The sequence below is a fragment of the Stomoxys calcitrans genome, chromosome 3, assembly GCF_963082655.1.
Source record: "Stomoxys calcitrans chromosome 3, idStoCalc2.1, whole genome shotgun sequence".
Lineage (NCBI taxonomy): Eukaryota > Metazoa > Arthropoda > Insecta > Diptera > Muscidae > Stomoxys > Stomoxys calcitrans.
Genome location: NC_081554.1, coordinates 186,500,874 through 186,516,146, shown reverse-complemented (window position 1 = coordinate 186,516,146; position 15,273 = coordinate 186,500,874). Strand labels below are relative to the sequence as shown.

At 34.0% G+C, this 15,273-nt stretch overlaps 2 protein-coding genes across 2 annotated transcripts in view; one reads left to right on the top strand and one right to left on the bottom strand.

Moving 5' to 3' along the window:
* Positions 1-15,273, top strand: part of LOC106092019 (uncharacterized) — a 471,923-nt gene that overhangs the window by 209,666 nt on the left and 246,984 nt on the right. The window lies entirely within an intron of this gene.
* Positions 1-15,273, bottom strand: part of LOC106092020 (uncharacterized) — a 125,236-nt gene that overhangs the window by 103,564 nt on the left and 6,399 nt on the right. Inside the window, exons 2-6 of the mRNA XM_059364303.1 lie at positions 7,059-7,414; positions 5,511-5,683; positions 1,531-1,584; positions 1,142-1,288; positions 661-790 (exon numbers count right to left, since the gene is read on the bottom strand). Coding sequence (XP_059220286.1) covers positions 661-790; positions 1,142-1,288; positions 1,531-1,584; positions 5,511-5,683; positions 7,059-7,414 — 860 coding nt within the window. The remainder of the gene's footprint in view (positions 1-660; positions 791-1,141; positions 1,289-1,530; positions 1,585-5,510; positions 5,684-7,058; positions 7,415-15,273) is intronic.

The window sequence follows — 15,273 nt, the reverse complement described above, 5'->3', positions numbered from 1 at the left end:
ATATATATATGTATATACTTTATAGGGTCGGCAATTATTATGTCGATGTGTTGCAAACGGAATGACAAAATGAATATACCCCCATCTTTCGGTGGTGGGTATAAAAATAACTGGAAGGTTAAATGAAGTCAGCTTGAAAGAACGGAAAGGTTTAATAGTGCACACACACAAATTTCGCCTACAATACAAAAGCTTGGCTTGCTGTAATTATTTGGTATGTTATATTTTCTCCCCATCAATTCGTTTGTCTTCATAAACCCTGTTTAAATAATTATTGAGCAGTGGAGCGTATAAGTAACAATAATTATTTGGGCATTAGAACTTTATACTCATTTTATATAGTAAACGAATTGATATGACTAAGTTTTAAGCTATTTGAAATAGAATAGAAGTCAAGCTTTCATACCATTAACGACTAAATCATGTGTGCAGTACACATTGCGTACAAAAGGAATAATCTTAATATGAACTGTTGTAATAGCTATATGAAATATTAAAATATTTATGCCTTCTAAGCCCAACATATAATTAAAACCTTCCAAAACGGAATTTGTGTTTTCAAGCAATGATTCCCCAATCTTCCCCCTTAGATTTCAACTCTGTTTTTTTTTTTAATTCGTTTCATGTTATGTAGAAAATTTTTTTTTTAATTTTACTTACAATCAATTCCCTATCCGAAATAATGGCACCAAATGTTATTGACATCACTGGACCCATCAATGGTGATACTAACATAGCTGCTGTAATATTTGGGGCATTGTTCTCCACTAAGCCCAAAGCAGCCAAGGAGCTGAAATGAAGGCAAACAAGACATCAATCAACAAATTTTAAAATTCCCAATTAAAAAAACAAAAAAAAAAATTATTAATATTTCAAGAAAATGGTCACTAATGGCTGATGGCCAATACAAAATGTAAGATTCCTCCTGTAATGCAAAGAAAATTTGCCCCTGTGCCTTTTTCATGGGCCTAAATTTAAATTTTTCTGAATGCTAAGGGAATTAGGGGTTTTCTTCTCTGTTTCGCAACTTGTTGCTAAGAATTTTTTTCTTTTTTTCGAAATTGTCCAATACCCTAATGAAGGGCTTATGTTTTTGAGGGTGTGTTTTTTTTTGGTCTTCTTCCTTATCATTTGTACTCACTCAGCCGTTACAATTAGCAGCAGATAATCAAAGGACAATGAACCACCGGCACGAACGCCATCAACGACCTGTTTCACGGTTAACTTCGATTTAATTGATTCCACAAAATTGTTCCATTTCGATAGCTCTTCGCCATCCATGGCATCGCTGAAAAAGAGAAAGGAAAAAATGGGCTTGCAAATTAAATAAAAAGGACGAATAAAGGATAAATTTCCAATTCCACAAAAAGTTTTTATGAAATATACATTTATATAATTTTTTTTTTCTTTTTTTGTAAAGAAAGAAAATATCAAAAATATGTGGTTATCGCTCCATTTACTATAAAATTCTTAATTTTTTTTTTAATATTTTTTCCAATTTGAAAATAGAAAATAAATGGAAGTACTTACTTCACATCTTCGACCACTGTTAGGGCATCATAGCTCACGCTGCAAGGTAATACGCTGAAATAAAAAAAAAAAATATTTCAATAATGAAATTTTCAAAGTAACGAAATTTTGAAAAAGGAAATTCTTAGATAAATGTTTACTGGAAATATCAAAAATGTTCTTCAAAAATTAAAATTTTGCAACAATTTTCTTGGAGAAAAAATTGTATGTATGAAATTTAGAAAAACAAATTGACCAAATATCTTAAAACATATTTAAAAATGAAACAAGACAACATTTTATTGAAAAGTGATCTCAAGCCAGACAAACAGCGACGAATAAAGAATAAAAGGTCAACTATTCCCCCAACAGAAATATAATTTTTAGACGCTCCACCATAGGATGGGGTTATACAAATTTCGTCATTCTGTTTGTAACACCTCGAAATATGCGAAATATGAGACATGACATTTTAATTCGATCTAACCATGTCCGTCCGTCTGTCCGTCCATCCGTCTGCCTGTCGAAAGCACACTAACTTTCGAAGGAGTAAAGCCAGCCACTTGAAATTTTGCACAATGACTTCCAACAACTGAGTTAAGTATGGTTGAAATCGGTCTATAACCTGATATAGCTGCCATATAAACCGATTTTGGGTCTTGACATCTTGAGCCTCTAGAGGGCGCAATTCCCATCCGATTTGACTGAAATTTTGTACGTAGTGTTTTGGCATCACTTCGCTGTGTTTAAAATGATTCAAATCTGTTCATAATCTGTTATAGGTGTTATATAAACCGATCTTGGATCTTAAGCCAATGGAGCGCGCAATTCTCATCCAATTTGGCTGAAATTTTGCGTGATGTGTTTTGTTATGACTTCCAATAACTATGCTAAGTATGGCGCAAATCGGTTCATAACGTGATATGGCTGCTATATAAACCGATTTGGGATTTTGACTTCTTGAGCCTCTAGAGGGCGCAATTATTATACGATTTTGCTGCAATTTTGAAGAACGGCTTCTCCCAAAACCTCCAACGTACGTATCAAATGCGGTCCGAATCGGTCTATAGCCTGATACAGCTAACATATAAACCAATCTTCCTATTTTACTTCTTGAGCCTGTAGAGGGCGTAATTCCCATTCGATTTGGCTAAAATTTTGCATGAAATGTTTTGTTAAGTCTTCCAACAACTATTTTCAGTATGGTGCAAAACCTGATATAGCTGTCATATACACCGATGTGGGATCTTGACTTCTTGAGCCTCTAGAGGACGCAATTATTACCCTATTTTGTACAACGGTTTCTCCTATGACCTTCAACATACGTGTAAAATATGGTCTGAATCGGTCTATAGCCTGAAACGGCATCGTGGGTATACCCTGAAGATAGCCTGAGATATCGCGCATAGAACTCGACAAATACGATCCATGGTGGAGGGTATATAAGATTCGGCCAGGCCGAACTTAACACGCTCTTTCTTGTTCAACTCATGGAGGTCACCTTTGCACAGAGTTAGGCATGTCCGCTGATAGCCGAGATTTGATTCCACATGGCAATAAAAGATAAAATTTTAAGCGGACGTTATCCCCTCGTAATGCTCGCGCCATTCAATACAATTTTTGCATACAATATACAATCTTTACAATATTTCAGTCGGTATCTCATGAATGAATGCTTCAATGTTGTCTTTCAATGCGTCAATTGAAGCTGGCTTGTCCGTCTAGACATGAGCTTTAACATAGCCCCACAAAAAAATACTCCAAAGGCGTTAAAATGCATGTTCTAGGCTGCCAATTGCCCGCTCCCGAACGTGAATGTGAATGTTCGCCGAACTCGCCTCTCAATAAATCCATTGTTACGCATGCTGTGTGGCACCATCTTGTTGAAACCACATGTCATGCAGGTCAAGCTCTTGCAATTTGGACACAAAAAAATTGGATATCATCTCACGGTCGTGCTCACCATTCACATATGCGTTACGATTCGCATCATCTTTGAAGAAGTACCTTCCAATGATGCCATCAGACCATAAACCGCACCAAACTGTGACTTTTTGTGGATGCATTGGTAGCTCTTGCAATGCTTCTGGCTGATCTTCACTCCAAAATTGACAACTGTGCTTATTTACGTACCCATTGAGCCAAAAATTAGCTTCGTCCACAAAATAGAAAAGCGCACGATGAGCTTTCTTAACGGAGCACGAATAGTGATAACAAAATTCAATAATTTGCAAACGTTGTTAGTATTCATGGTAAAATTATAGACCAAACTAAAGATGTTTGACAGTGAAACAAAACACGAAACGTGGGTGAGCTTTTTGAACCAGTGTTTCTAAAAAGATAATAGCTTAAAAATCACCTTTTACAAGATAATGTTATATTTAGAAAGTCTCCTTTGGAAAAAACGTGCATAAAATTTTCAATAGGAATGGCATTTTGTCAATTTTTTGCCATCGCTTTCATCGTTCACGATAATTTATTTTAACTTTTTTATCAAAAATCAAAATTGCCGTTAAAGAAAAAATTCTACCTCATTTTCTAAGCTTTCAAAATCACTTCAATTCGAGTAAATCGGTTACGTTGTTCGCGAGTTATAACGAAAATACTAAATCATGTCCATATTAATATTAGTCATACGCATGGGTGTACCCAATTCTTAAATTCCTCATATCTCGGAAATGACTTATGCGATTTAGGCAAAGTTTTGCAGGCCCATTGGAATGAATCTAAATACTTGATTTTCACTTCGATGTATGGTATAGGCGCCCCAGTAGCCGAGTTGGTAGCGTGCTTGGATTATCAGTGCAGGGGTTGTGGGTTCGATTCTCGCCAGAAGCCTTGGTCTGTCGCTACTGTGGTATCACAATGGACTTAAAATGGTCTAAGTGTGTCTGTAAAGGACTGCCACTCTAGTCATAGTCATGATGCACACGCTGCGGTTATCAACGAAAACAGTGACACTTAATTGTAAATTATTTGGATTCGGCTTTCCTAGTTGTTTCCATGGGCATAATTGGACTTTGGCTTCATTTTTTACTAATTGTTCGGTACAAATCAAAACCTATTTAAGCGACTTATCAGCATAGATTAACATATGGTCCTAATCTGGAACATATTTCATAACTTTGTCCGAAATTTGGTATAAGTTTAGTATTTTACCTTTAACACATTTCCCAAAAGTCAACTTGTCTTATTCGAAGCAATGACCCACCAACCTGCAGGGTTATTGATTTAATTTGTGGTCTATTAAATCTCTTAGAAAATAACTTCAAAATGTCTCTCTTTAAAATCTTATATGATTCTGTCAAAGAACCCCCTTTTTGTAGAGCAACCACCATTGGCTCTTCAAATTGTCACTAAAAGTACTTCTATGTGTGTGACCATTTCAACAACAGCTGTGTTTGGCCTTCAACCTTATCTACACTTTTGAGAGGCAAAGGCGCATCATAAAAACTGTCAACAACACATAAATGGCGTGAACACATTTCATGCCGTGACAACTGTGATAAGAATGGCCACTTAAAAGCCCATATCAAAGACGAACTTTGTACACAAACACCAGGCAAAGGATTCCACTAAAGAGCTCTATGGAGGTGGCATACTATTTTGAAAATATTGCTGCAGGTGGCATTAAATGGGAATGGGGTCTGTGTGTGTGCTTTTGAAAATGAATGTCTGGTCGTGTTGTCTTTTGCACTTTGGGACAATAGAGTGTCATCGCTGTGTCCTGGAGTGCAATACAATGCCAACGACAACGCCAACGTCATCATCATAGACAGTCTGGGTGAGATATTTTCTTTTAATTCATTGCTGTGGTGGGTGGAAATTTTCTTCTTGAGACTTTTAAGTTTTTTTTTTTTTATATTGTGCGCTTTGTTTGTTTTTTTTTTTTTTTTTTTTTGCTGTTAAAGTTTCCTCTCCGTGCGTTCAAACAAACACCAACAGTTATATGGTCTATGAGCAGTAGTACGGGCGTAGTATAGAAAATGTTCTCAACTTACCTGACACTAGAATTCAATTTAGTGCCAATACCCAACTCGGTTAAACAATGTAAAGTGGTCTCACATGGCTCTCCAGATTGCAGGGGAAAAACAACATGATGAAAGTATCCCTTTTTACTTGTCGTCCAGGTAACATGCTCAATATCTAACTTTACCAATAATTCTTCTAGGACCTACGGGATAGAAGGCAGTTCTAGTTAGAAAGAAGCTAAAATAAAAGCAATGATTATAAGAAATGAAAGATGAAACTGGCTTAAAAGGTTTTTCTATTCTTAATTTGATGAGAAAGCAAAGGAAACAAAAGTAAGGAGTTTAAAGGTAACTTACAAAAGGAAGTTTTGCAGCTATCTTAAGGAATTTTTGGAATTGTATTGCAAAACTGTTTTTAAACATTAAAAACAAACAAATTTTTCGAGTCTCCTTATCATAAATTTTTGTTTATATGACATTGGTTTCATTATGACTATATTTGTTAAAGGAACTCTGTAGAAAGTTTTGAATAGATTCAACCGTTTTCTTTTGCACACATACAGAAGTCTTTAAAAATTTGTTAGCTTGGCTTAATATTGAGACTCAGTATATTTGGTTTTATTCGTATCAATTCGTATGGCTTTAAAAATTATGTTTTCGTATTTGGTGACGAGAGGGAGCGTATAAGTAATAATAATTATTTGACTTTTACAACTTTTTAGTCATTATCTATTGCAAACGAATTGTTATGACTAAGTTTTAAACAATTTTAAATAGAATAGAGGTCAGGTTATCGCTCTATGTCTAAAATGTTCATGTGTGCAAACAATTTTGGGCTAAGAAGTAACAAAACTTATGAGCAATATTACCTTACCTTTATGAAATACAGATTTTTAAACCAATTTAAAGACCAATAATTAATTTGAGTTTGAGGAAAAGCCTTTTTAACAGCGAAAACTCAATCTCTACCCATATTTTAAAGATTTGCTCTGATGCACTCCACCTCAACTCAGTTTTTCTTCCAATTTTCGAAGCCCCCGAAATTATACCACATTGAAGAAATTTTCCTTGACCCTTCTTCATAACTCTCAATCCACTGTATTTGTGACCAAAATTCTCTTTTATGACAGTGATCGACGTTATGCACTGTTCCCAGTGCCAAAAAAAGAATTTTCATTATCCTAAGTGATGATGGAGTGGATTTTTCTTTTACTACTGTATTTGCAACACCAACATTATGGTTCATTGTGTCACGTAGACATTCAACTAATCTCCCATAATTTCACTTTCGATGGTTAGCCTTGAATTTTTATCTCAACAAAAGGGCCGTTTACACCTTTACTTTCACAACATACTGAGGGCCAAACTTTTGTGCTGATGTGGCAAAATAAAAGAAAAACACCAAATAAAATGAAGCGAAGATGAAAATCATGCCCTTCAATATTTACAAACACATATAAAGGATCATTTGTTCAAATGGAAGGAAACATGCCAATGGTTACAAGCACACATACATATGTGGTGCTAAAAAAAAGTTTTGCCAACACTTTTTTTTGTTGTATTTTGTTTTTGTCATACCTTTTCCAAAGGAATAATGGCATTACCCTTTAGGTCCGTCATGACAGTTGTGACATTCTCCCCCGGTGTACGATTATGACCACCTGGCCTTGCTGCTCCTCCGCCTCCACGGCCGCGGCCACCGCCATAACCAACAGCGGGTGCCGTTGGCAAACCAATGCCAGCTGCACGTCGGTACTTGGGTGCATGCTTGTCACGTAGTTCGACTTCAAGTCTTAATATGGCGTTGTTATTTTCCGGAAGATTGATGTTCAGGTTATTATTGCCTCCTCCCCCAACTCCAATGCCAGCATGGCCTGTCTTGCTGACTATGTTCTGCAAGGGTAGATTTGAAGTTGACAATTCCGGATTGTTACCTGTGAATGGAAAAGGGCAGTTAGAGTTGAAGATGGAATAGACCAAAACACGTATACAAATGCAGTGTTGCCATTGAAGAAAAACATTAAAACTAAAGAATAATCATTTGTTAGAAATTTTGAGTTTCATAGCAAATTTTTTGAAATAAAATTTTTTTGAAAATATTTTTCCGAACTGCTTTTCATAAAAAAACTTTTTTTATAGCTAAGCTACAACGCACACATACATATGTCTGATACTATGAGAAAGCCTTATTTCTTGTCTTCATAAAATATTTCAGTACAATCACATACCAGTTCCTTTGTCTTATATAATGTATATTTAGTTATACTTGTCAAATAATTATTATTACTTATACGCACCCTTTACCCAATAACTAAATCATTGTTTTTAAAGGCAAACAAATTGATGTAGTAAAAATGGCACATAAATTCGTTTAATTACTATCCTAGCAAACTATTTATAAACGAGTTTTGTATGTGTGCAGAAGATATCTTGGAGAAAATTTTCGGACATTTGTTACCAAATAAAGACAACATTTCAGAAAAACTTTCTCTATAAAAAAAATTTGTTAATAAAATTATTCTTTATTTTTATACACACCACTGAAGGATGGCAGTATATTCATTTTGTCATTCCGTTTCCAACACATCGAAATATCTATTTCCGACCCTACAATGTATATATATTCTTGATCGTCGTAAAAATTTAAGACCATCTAGCCATATCCGTCCGTCTGTCTGTTGAAATCACGCTACAGTCTTTAAACATAGAGACATTGAGCTGAAACTTTGCACATATTCTTTTTTTTTCATATGCAGGTTAAGTTCAAAGATGGGTTTTATCGGATTATATCTTGATATAGCCCACGATCTGCCGATTTCAAGTCTTAGGCCCATGAAAGCCACATTTTTTTCGGATTTTGTTGAAATGTGCGACCGTGAGTTGTGTTAGCCCACTTGATATCCTTCTTCATTTTGGCCCCGATCGGTCTAGATTTGGACATAGCTGCCATAAAGGTTAATCTCTCGAGTTAAGGTCTGGGGCCCCTAAAAGAAGCATTTATTGTCCGATTTTGCCAAAATTTGGTACAGTGACTTCCATTTTCAATTTGGACCTATAACTCGATTTATGGTTTTTGGGCCCATAAGATGTGAATTTATTGTTCGATGTCGCCGAAATTTGTGCCAGTAAACTGGGTTAGGCCCTTTGACATCTTCCTTCAATTTGGCCCAGATCGGTTCAGATTTGGATTTAGTTGCATAGAGAACGATCTCTCTATATAAGGTTTTGGGCCCCTAAAAGGCCCATTTATTGTCCGATGTCCCCGATTTTTGGGACAGTGTGTTGTGTTAGGGCTTTAGACATTCTTCTTCAATTTGGTCCCGATCGGTCCAGATTTGGATATAGCTGTCATATAGACCGATCTCTCGATTTAAGGTTTTGGGTCCATAAAAGGCGCACTTATTGTCCGATTTCGTCGAAATTTGGGATAGTGAGTTGTGTTAGGGCCTTCGACATATTTCTGCAATTCGGCCCAGATTGGTCCGGTTTTAGATATAGCTGCCATATAGACCGATCTTCGATTTAAGGTTTTTTGGCCCATAAAAGGCGCATTTATTGTCCGATGTCGCCGAAATTTGGGATAGTTAGATGTGTAAGGCCACTCAACATTTTTCTGCAATTCGGCCCAGATCGGTCCAGTTTTAGATATAGCTGCCATATAGACCGATCTCTCGATTTGAGGTTTTGGGCCCATAAAAGGAGCATTTATGGTCCGATTCCGATGAAAGACAGTTAGTTGTGTTAAGCCACTTGACATATTTTTGCAATTTGGCCCAGATCGGCCCAGATTTGGAATGTAATGTTTATATGTAATTGCAAAATAGCTGTAAAATTTTCTCAAAAGACAAGTATTTTTGATATATTTAAACGTACATTTTTCATAAAAATTGCTTTAAAAACTAAATTTTAATGAAATGTGAAATATTTTATTAGATTTTCTTATTTATGTTAGAACGGTGTCCATACAACTTAACATTTTTCTTCCAAATTTTCTGCACACATGAAATATTTGCCTATATTATGAAAGCTTGATTCGTTTTGTTTATAAAATGGTTTCAAGGTAGACCGTATCAATTCCCATTCATTGAATATTGGAAACTTAGTTATATAAGCAAATAAATTATAATACTTATACGCCCCCATTGCCCAATAATTCAAAAATTTTATAATTATCCAAGGCAACAAATTTAAGACAAACTTCATTAAATTATTGTCAAAAAATCAATTCAATCTAATCTGTATGGTAATAGGATAAGGTTAATCTAAAGCCAAAATTTCAGAAAATTTTCTATCAAGACTCATTTCATAGAATTATTTTCAAAAAAAAAAAAAAAAAATCAGTAAAATTTACTTAATTTTTTTTTTTTTATTTTTGTCCGATTTAATTAAACTTTTTTTAAGAAACAGCTTCAGTGACACATTCTCTCAAAACAATATTTCAGTGAAATTTTTTCAGAAAAAATAATTTAAAGGCAAAAATTCAATGATATTTATCCTCAACTTAAAACCGTTTTTTAGAGATAAAAAAAAATTGGTTTAGGGATAAAATTTCAGTAAAATATTTTCTAAAGATAAAATTTCAAAGATATTTTCACACAGTACAATATCTTGGTGAAATTTTCCGCAAAGACATATTCTCAGAAAAATTTACTCTTAAGACGAAGTTTCAGCAACTTGTTGAAGACAAAATTTCAGTGTAATTTGCTTTAAAATAAATTCTTATGGAATTTGCTTTAAAGCAAAATCTTATAGAATTGGCTTGGAGACAAATTTTAAGTAAATTTTTCTTAAAAGATTTTATTAAAATTTTCAAGGAATATAAAATTTCAGAGAAATTTTCCAAGAGACTAATTGTCGTTGACATTTGCTATAAGGTGAACATTGTTATACAATTTTTAAAGAAATGTTCATAGTGGTGTCATGAAGATGCCAGTACAACTTTAAGGTTTAAATCCAAAACACAATGCACACATGACTTTTTCACTTATGTTATGAAAGCTTGGTTTCTCTTTTGCCAAATAGCTTAGATTTATGCCATATCAATTCTTGTTCAATAAATATTGGAAATTTGTTAAACAGATTAAAATAATTATTATTACTTATACGCTCCCTTTACCCCAAAAATGCAAACTTTTCCAATGAACATTCCACTAAGGAACAGGGGCAACCTTCTCACATATCAATGAGTGCAGTCCGTTTCAAGTTTAAGCTCAATGATAAGGGGCCTCCTTTTTATAGCCGAGTTCGAAAGGCGTGCCGCAGTGCGACACCTCTTTGGAGAGAAGTTTTAACATGGCATAGTACCTCACAAATGTTGCCAGTATTAGGAGGGGAAACCACCGCTGACAATTTTTTCTAATGGTCTCGCCAGGATTCGCAGTCAGGCGTTCAGCATTACAGGCGGACATGCTAACCTCTGCGCTACGGTGGCCTCCCGTAACCCCACTAATATTCAAATTTCGTTTTTAAATGAAAACAAATTGATACGGTGAAACATACTTTGCTTTAGGTAGTATTAGATTTTCCAAAAAGAAAAGTTGGGGGTTTCTATTTATATTTACCAAAGTGGTATTTTGATATATATTTTTTTTACCCACAACTATACTAATTTAGTCATTTCGTTTGTAACACCTCGAAATATGTCGAAATCACGATAGAGATCGAACTCGTGAACCTAGCCGCTTGAAAATTTTCACAGATACTTGAAATCGATGTAGGTAGTTGGGGATTGCAAATGGGCCATACCGGTACAGATTTAGATATAGCTCCTATATAAACCGATCTCCCGATTGACTTCTTGAACAGAGTCAAGTACGGTCTAATTCAATCTATAACCAGATATAGCTCCCATATATTAACAGAATCCGTGGTGGTGGGTTCTCAAGATTCGGCTCGGCCAAACTTAGCACGCTTTTATTTGTTATAACTATGATATCATGGGAAATTTCATTAAAATTTGTTTTTGCAAAAAATGTTTAGAAATTTTAGTTTGTACCATTTTATAAATTTTAGTCTTTTTACTATTTTTTCCAAAAATGATTTTCTTAGAAAGACAATGTTTTAACACAAAATTTAAATAAAATTGTCACGAAACATAAAAATCAAAGATATTTTTATATTGATATTAGAACGATGTTCGAATTATTTCATAATTTGTTTCGAAACTACTTTGCACACATGAAATTGTCATATAAATTAAGAAAACTTGATTCATTTTCTCAACGAAAAGGTTGAGAATAATGTCATATCAATTCTTGTGCAATAAATATTGAATATTTAGTTATATGAGTAAAATAATTAATAATACTTATACGCACCCCTTACTCAAAAATGATTAAAACATTGTTTTTAAAGGCAAACGAATTGATACAGTGAAAATGAAATATACCTAAGTTGCAAAATAATCCAAGCTAACATATTGCAAAGGAATTTTGTGTGTGTGCAAAAGTCGCAGACTTTCCATTTGTCCCATTCAATCTATAAATTTCTTCTTTCAAAAAAATATGTTAAAAAAAATAGTAGCCATTATCGTCCTACTTCAATATTCTTGAAAAATATCAAAGAAATTTGATTCTCCAGAGATGACGTTAACACTTTAATCAAATGTTGTGAAAATTATATAAAAATTTGATTTGATTCTTATTGTATGAAAATTTTTCTCCAAAAAAAAAAGTTCACAAAAAAATTTTTTTATACAAAATTTAAAAAACAAATCAATTTTTTATATGTTGATGTTAGCGCGATCCCCGAATAACTTCATAATTTTGTTCTAAAGTACTTTGCACACATGAAACTGTCACAAATATTTAGAAAGCTTGTTTCATTTTCTCTAAAAGAAGGCTAGGACCAATTCCATATCAATTCTAGTGCAGTAAATATTGAATATTTAGTTAGAAGAGTCTGGTAATTAATAATACTTATACGCTCCCCTTATCCAAATATTATTAAAAAACTGTTTTAAAAGACAAAAGAATTGATACAGCAAAAGTAAGATAAACCTAAGTTTAACAATAGCCCAAGCTTACAAATTGTGAAGGAATTTTGTATGTGTGCATAAAAAATTTTCAACAAGTAATAGACTTTCCAATTGTCCCATACAATTAATCTACGAGTTTTTTGTTTCAAATAATTTTTCTCAAAAATTATTTTCATCCATCATTGTCTTTAATAACAAAAATTTAATAAAATTTGCTCTAAACATCAAAATTTAATGATATTTATGTACTAATGTAAGAACGATGTCCGAATAACTTCAAATTTTTTGGCCAAACTATTAAGCACACATGAAATTGTCATATATGTTAAGAAAGCTGGATTCATTTTCTGTAAAGAAAGGTTAAGATCAATGCTATATCAATTCTTATGCAATAAAGATTGCTTATTTAGTTAAAATAGTCAGATAATTAATAATACTTATACGCTCCCCGTACTCAATATTATGAAAACACTTTTTTTAAAGGTAAGCGAATTGATACAACGAAAGTGAAATATACCAAAGTTCAAAAATAATCTAAGCTGACATATTACAAAGGAATTTGGTATGTGTGCAGCAAATCTGTTACTTGGTTTAGAACTTTACGGCAACTATAATTTTCATGGAAAATTTAAACAAATTTCTATTAGCAGAGACATTGTCAAAATTCAAATGACATGTAGGGAAAATTATGTAAACATTTTAATCTTGTTGAAAATGTTTTAAAATTAATTTTAATGACAGTTTTACTACAAAACTGATGCTCTTTTAAAAGTCTTGTCATAGTTTAATCTTAATTGTAACTTTTGGCTAAACTTTGTTTCAATTTTTCTTCGAATTTTTATTTATAACGGCAACTCTGCACCTGTAAATTGACATAAGCACCAACACTTACATACATATGCTTTGAACAGGTTGACATGCATTTCTGTGGTTAGTTGAATGTCATGTATGTGGTAACACGCACACTTTCGCATAAACACAGATATGTTGGTCGTTGATGGAGTAGTTTATGACTGCGAGTTTGTGTGTGTGTGTGTGTGTGTCCTTATATATGTTAGGATGTATATGAAATACGTGTTTATGACATTTCATTACATCATTGGACTACGTGGGAAAATGTATGATCTAGTCTGTGTGCCGCTGTCCTTTATAATATCCTTTATACGCTATGGGTATAACTTATGTGTAATCGCCTTAGTTTTAGAACGTCTTGGGTTTGGTGTATTGAAACACAAGAATTCTGTTTTCTACTGCCTTTGTAGGAAATTTCTGAAATTCTCCGTATGACTGGTCACCTGTTCTATGGCGATTATTAGAGAAATTCCCATTTACATAAGCAAATAGGGGTGTAAATAATACTAGATGATTGAAATATAATTTCAGCCATAAGGTGTTGTGTTCGTTTCATCACAATCACCAGATTTCATGTTAATCACCTTCATGAGGTAGTATGCCAGTCAGCAGGCTGGGTAACGTGTGTATGAGAGACGTTGGGTTGGGCTAGATGATAGTCCGGAAACTTTGTAAGCCTAAATTAAGTTTAACGAGTTACGAGATTATCCTTTTAAAGCCACCGTAGCGCAGAAGTTAGCATGGGTTTCTATGACGCTGACCCCCCTGGCCAAATTTAAGTTTAACGAGTTACGAGATTAACCTTTTGAAGCTACCGTAGCGCAGAGGCTAGCATATCCGCCTATAACGCTGACTTGAACTTGAATCAAGTCGAGCACATCAGACCAAATTTTTCAGCGGTGGACATGCTGGTGCCATTTGTGAGCTACTTTGCCATGTAAAAACTTCTCCCCAAAGACAAGTGGCTCTGCGGAACGTCGTTCGGACTCGGCTATAAAAAGGAGGCCACTTATCATTGGGGTTTCACTTAAATCGAACAGCACTCACTGATATGTGAGAAGTTTGACACTGTTCCTAAATGGAATGTTCATGGGTAAATTTGCACCTTTAGTGTCTACCTCATATATCCTAAACTCCCATGCACACATAAATAATCCACCTTCAATGAGAAAGCTTTGTTTCTGTTCTTTATAAAATGATCAAAACTTTTTTGGCATCAATTCGTTTGAAATAAATATCGGATTTTTTGTTATATGACTAAAATAATTATTATTACTTATACGCTCCCATTGTCCTTTAATAACTAAAACCTTGTTTTTATAGGTAAACGAATTGATTCGTAGAAAATTACACATACTGTGGTTTAACGATACTAGAAGCTAACATATTAAGTACGAAACTTCTTTGTGTGCAAAGTACACCTTCCAGATGATTCAAGATTTTACAAGCAGGAACATGCAACTTTCCCATAAAAATTAATTAAACATAGAATTTTCGTAGAAATTTTTACCTTACTACGACTTTCATGATATGCATTGAGCTTAAACTTGACTCGGACAACACTCAGTGTTATGTGAGAATTGTGCCCCTGTTCCTTAATAGAATGTTCATGGGCAAATTTGCTATTTGCAAGATTTTCATGGAGAATTTTAACGAGTTTCAATTTTTAAAGAAAAATTTTCGATTTTTTTGTTTAACGACAATTTCCTAAAAAAATCTTTTTATACCCTCCACCATAGGTGGGGGTTATATTAATTTCATCATTCTGCATGTAACTCCTCAAACTATTTGTCAAAGACCCCACATAAATTATATATATTTCCTCTCCATTTAAGGTTTTGGACCAATAAAAGACTCATATATTGTCCGATTTTGCCGATATTTGAGACAGTTACTTTTGCTAGGCTTTTCGACATCCGTGCCGTATATGGTTCAGATTGGTCTATATTTGGATATAGCTACCAA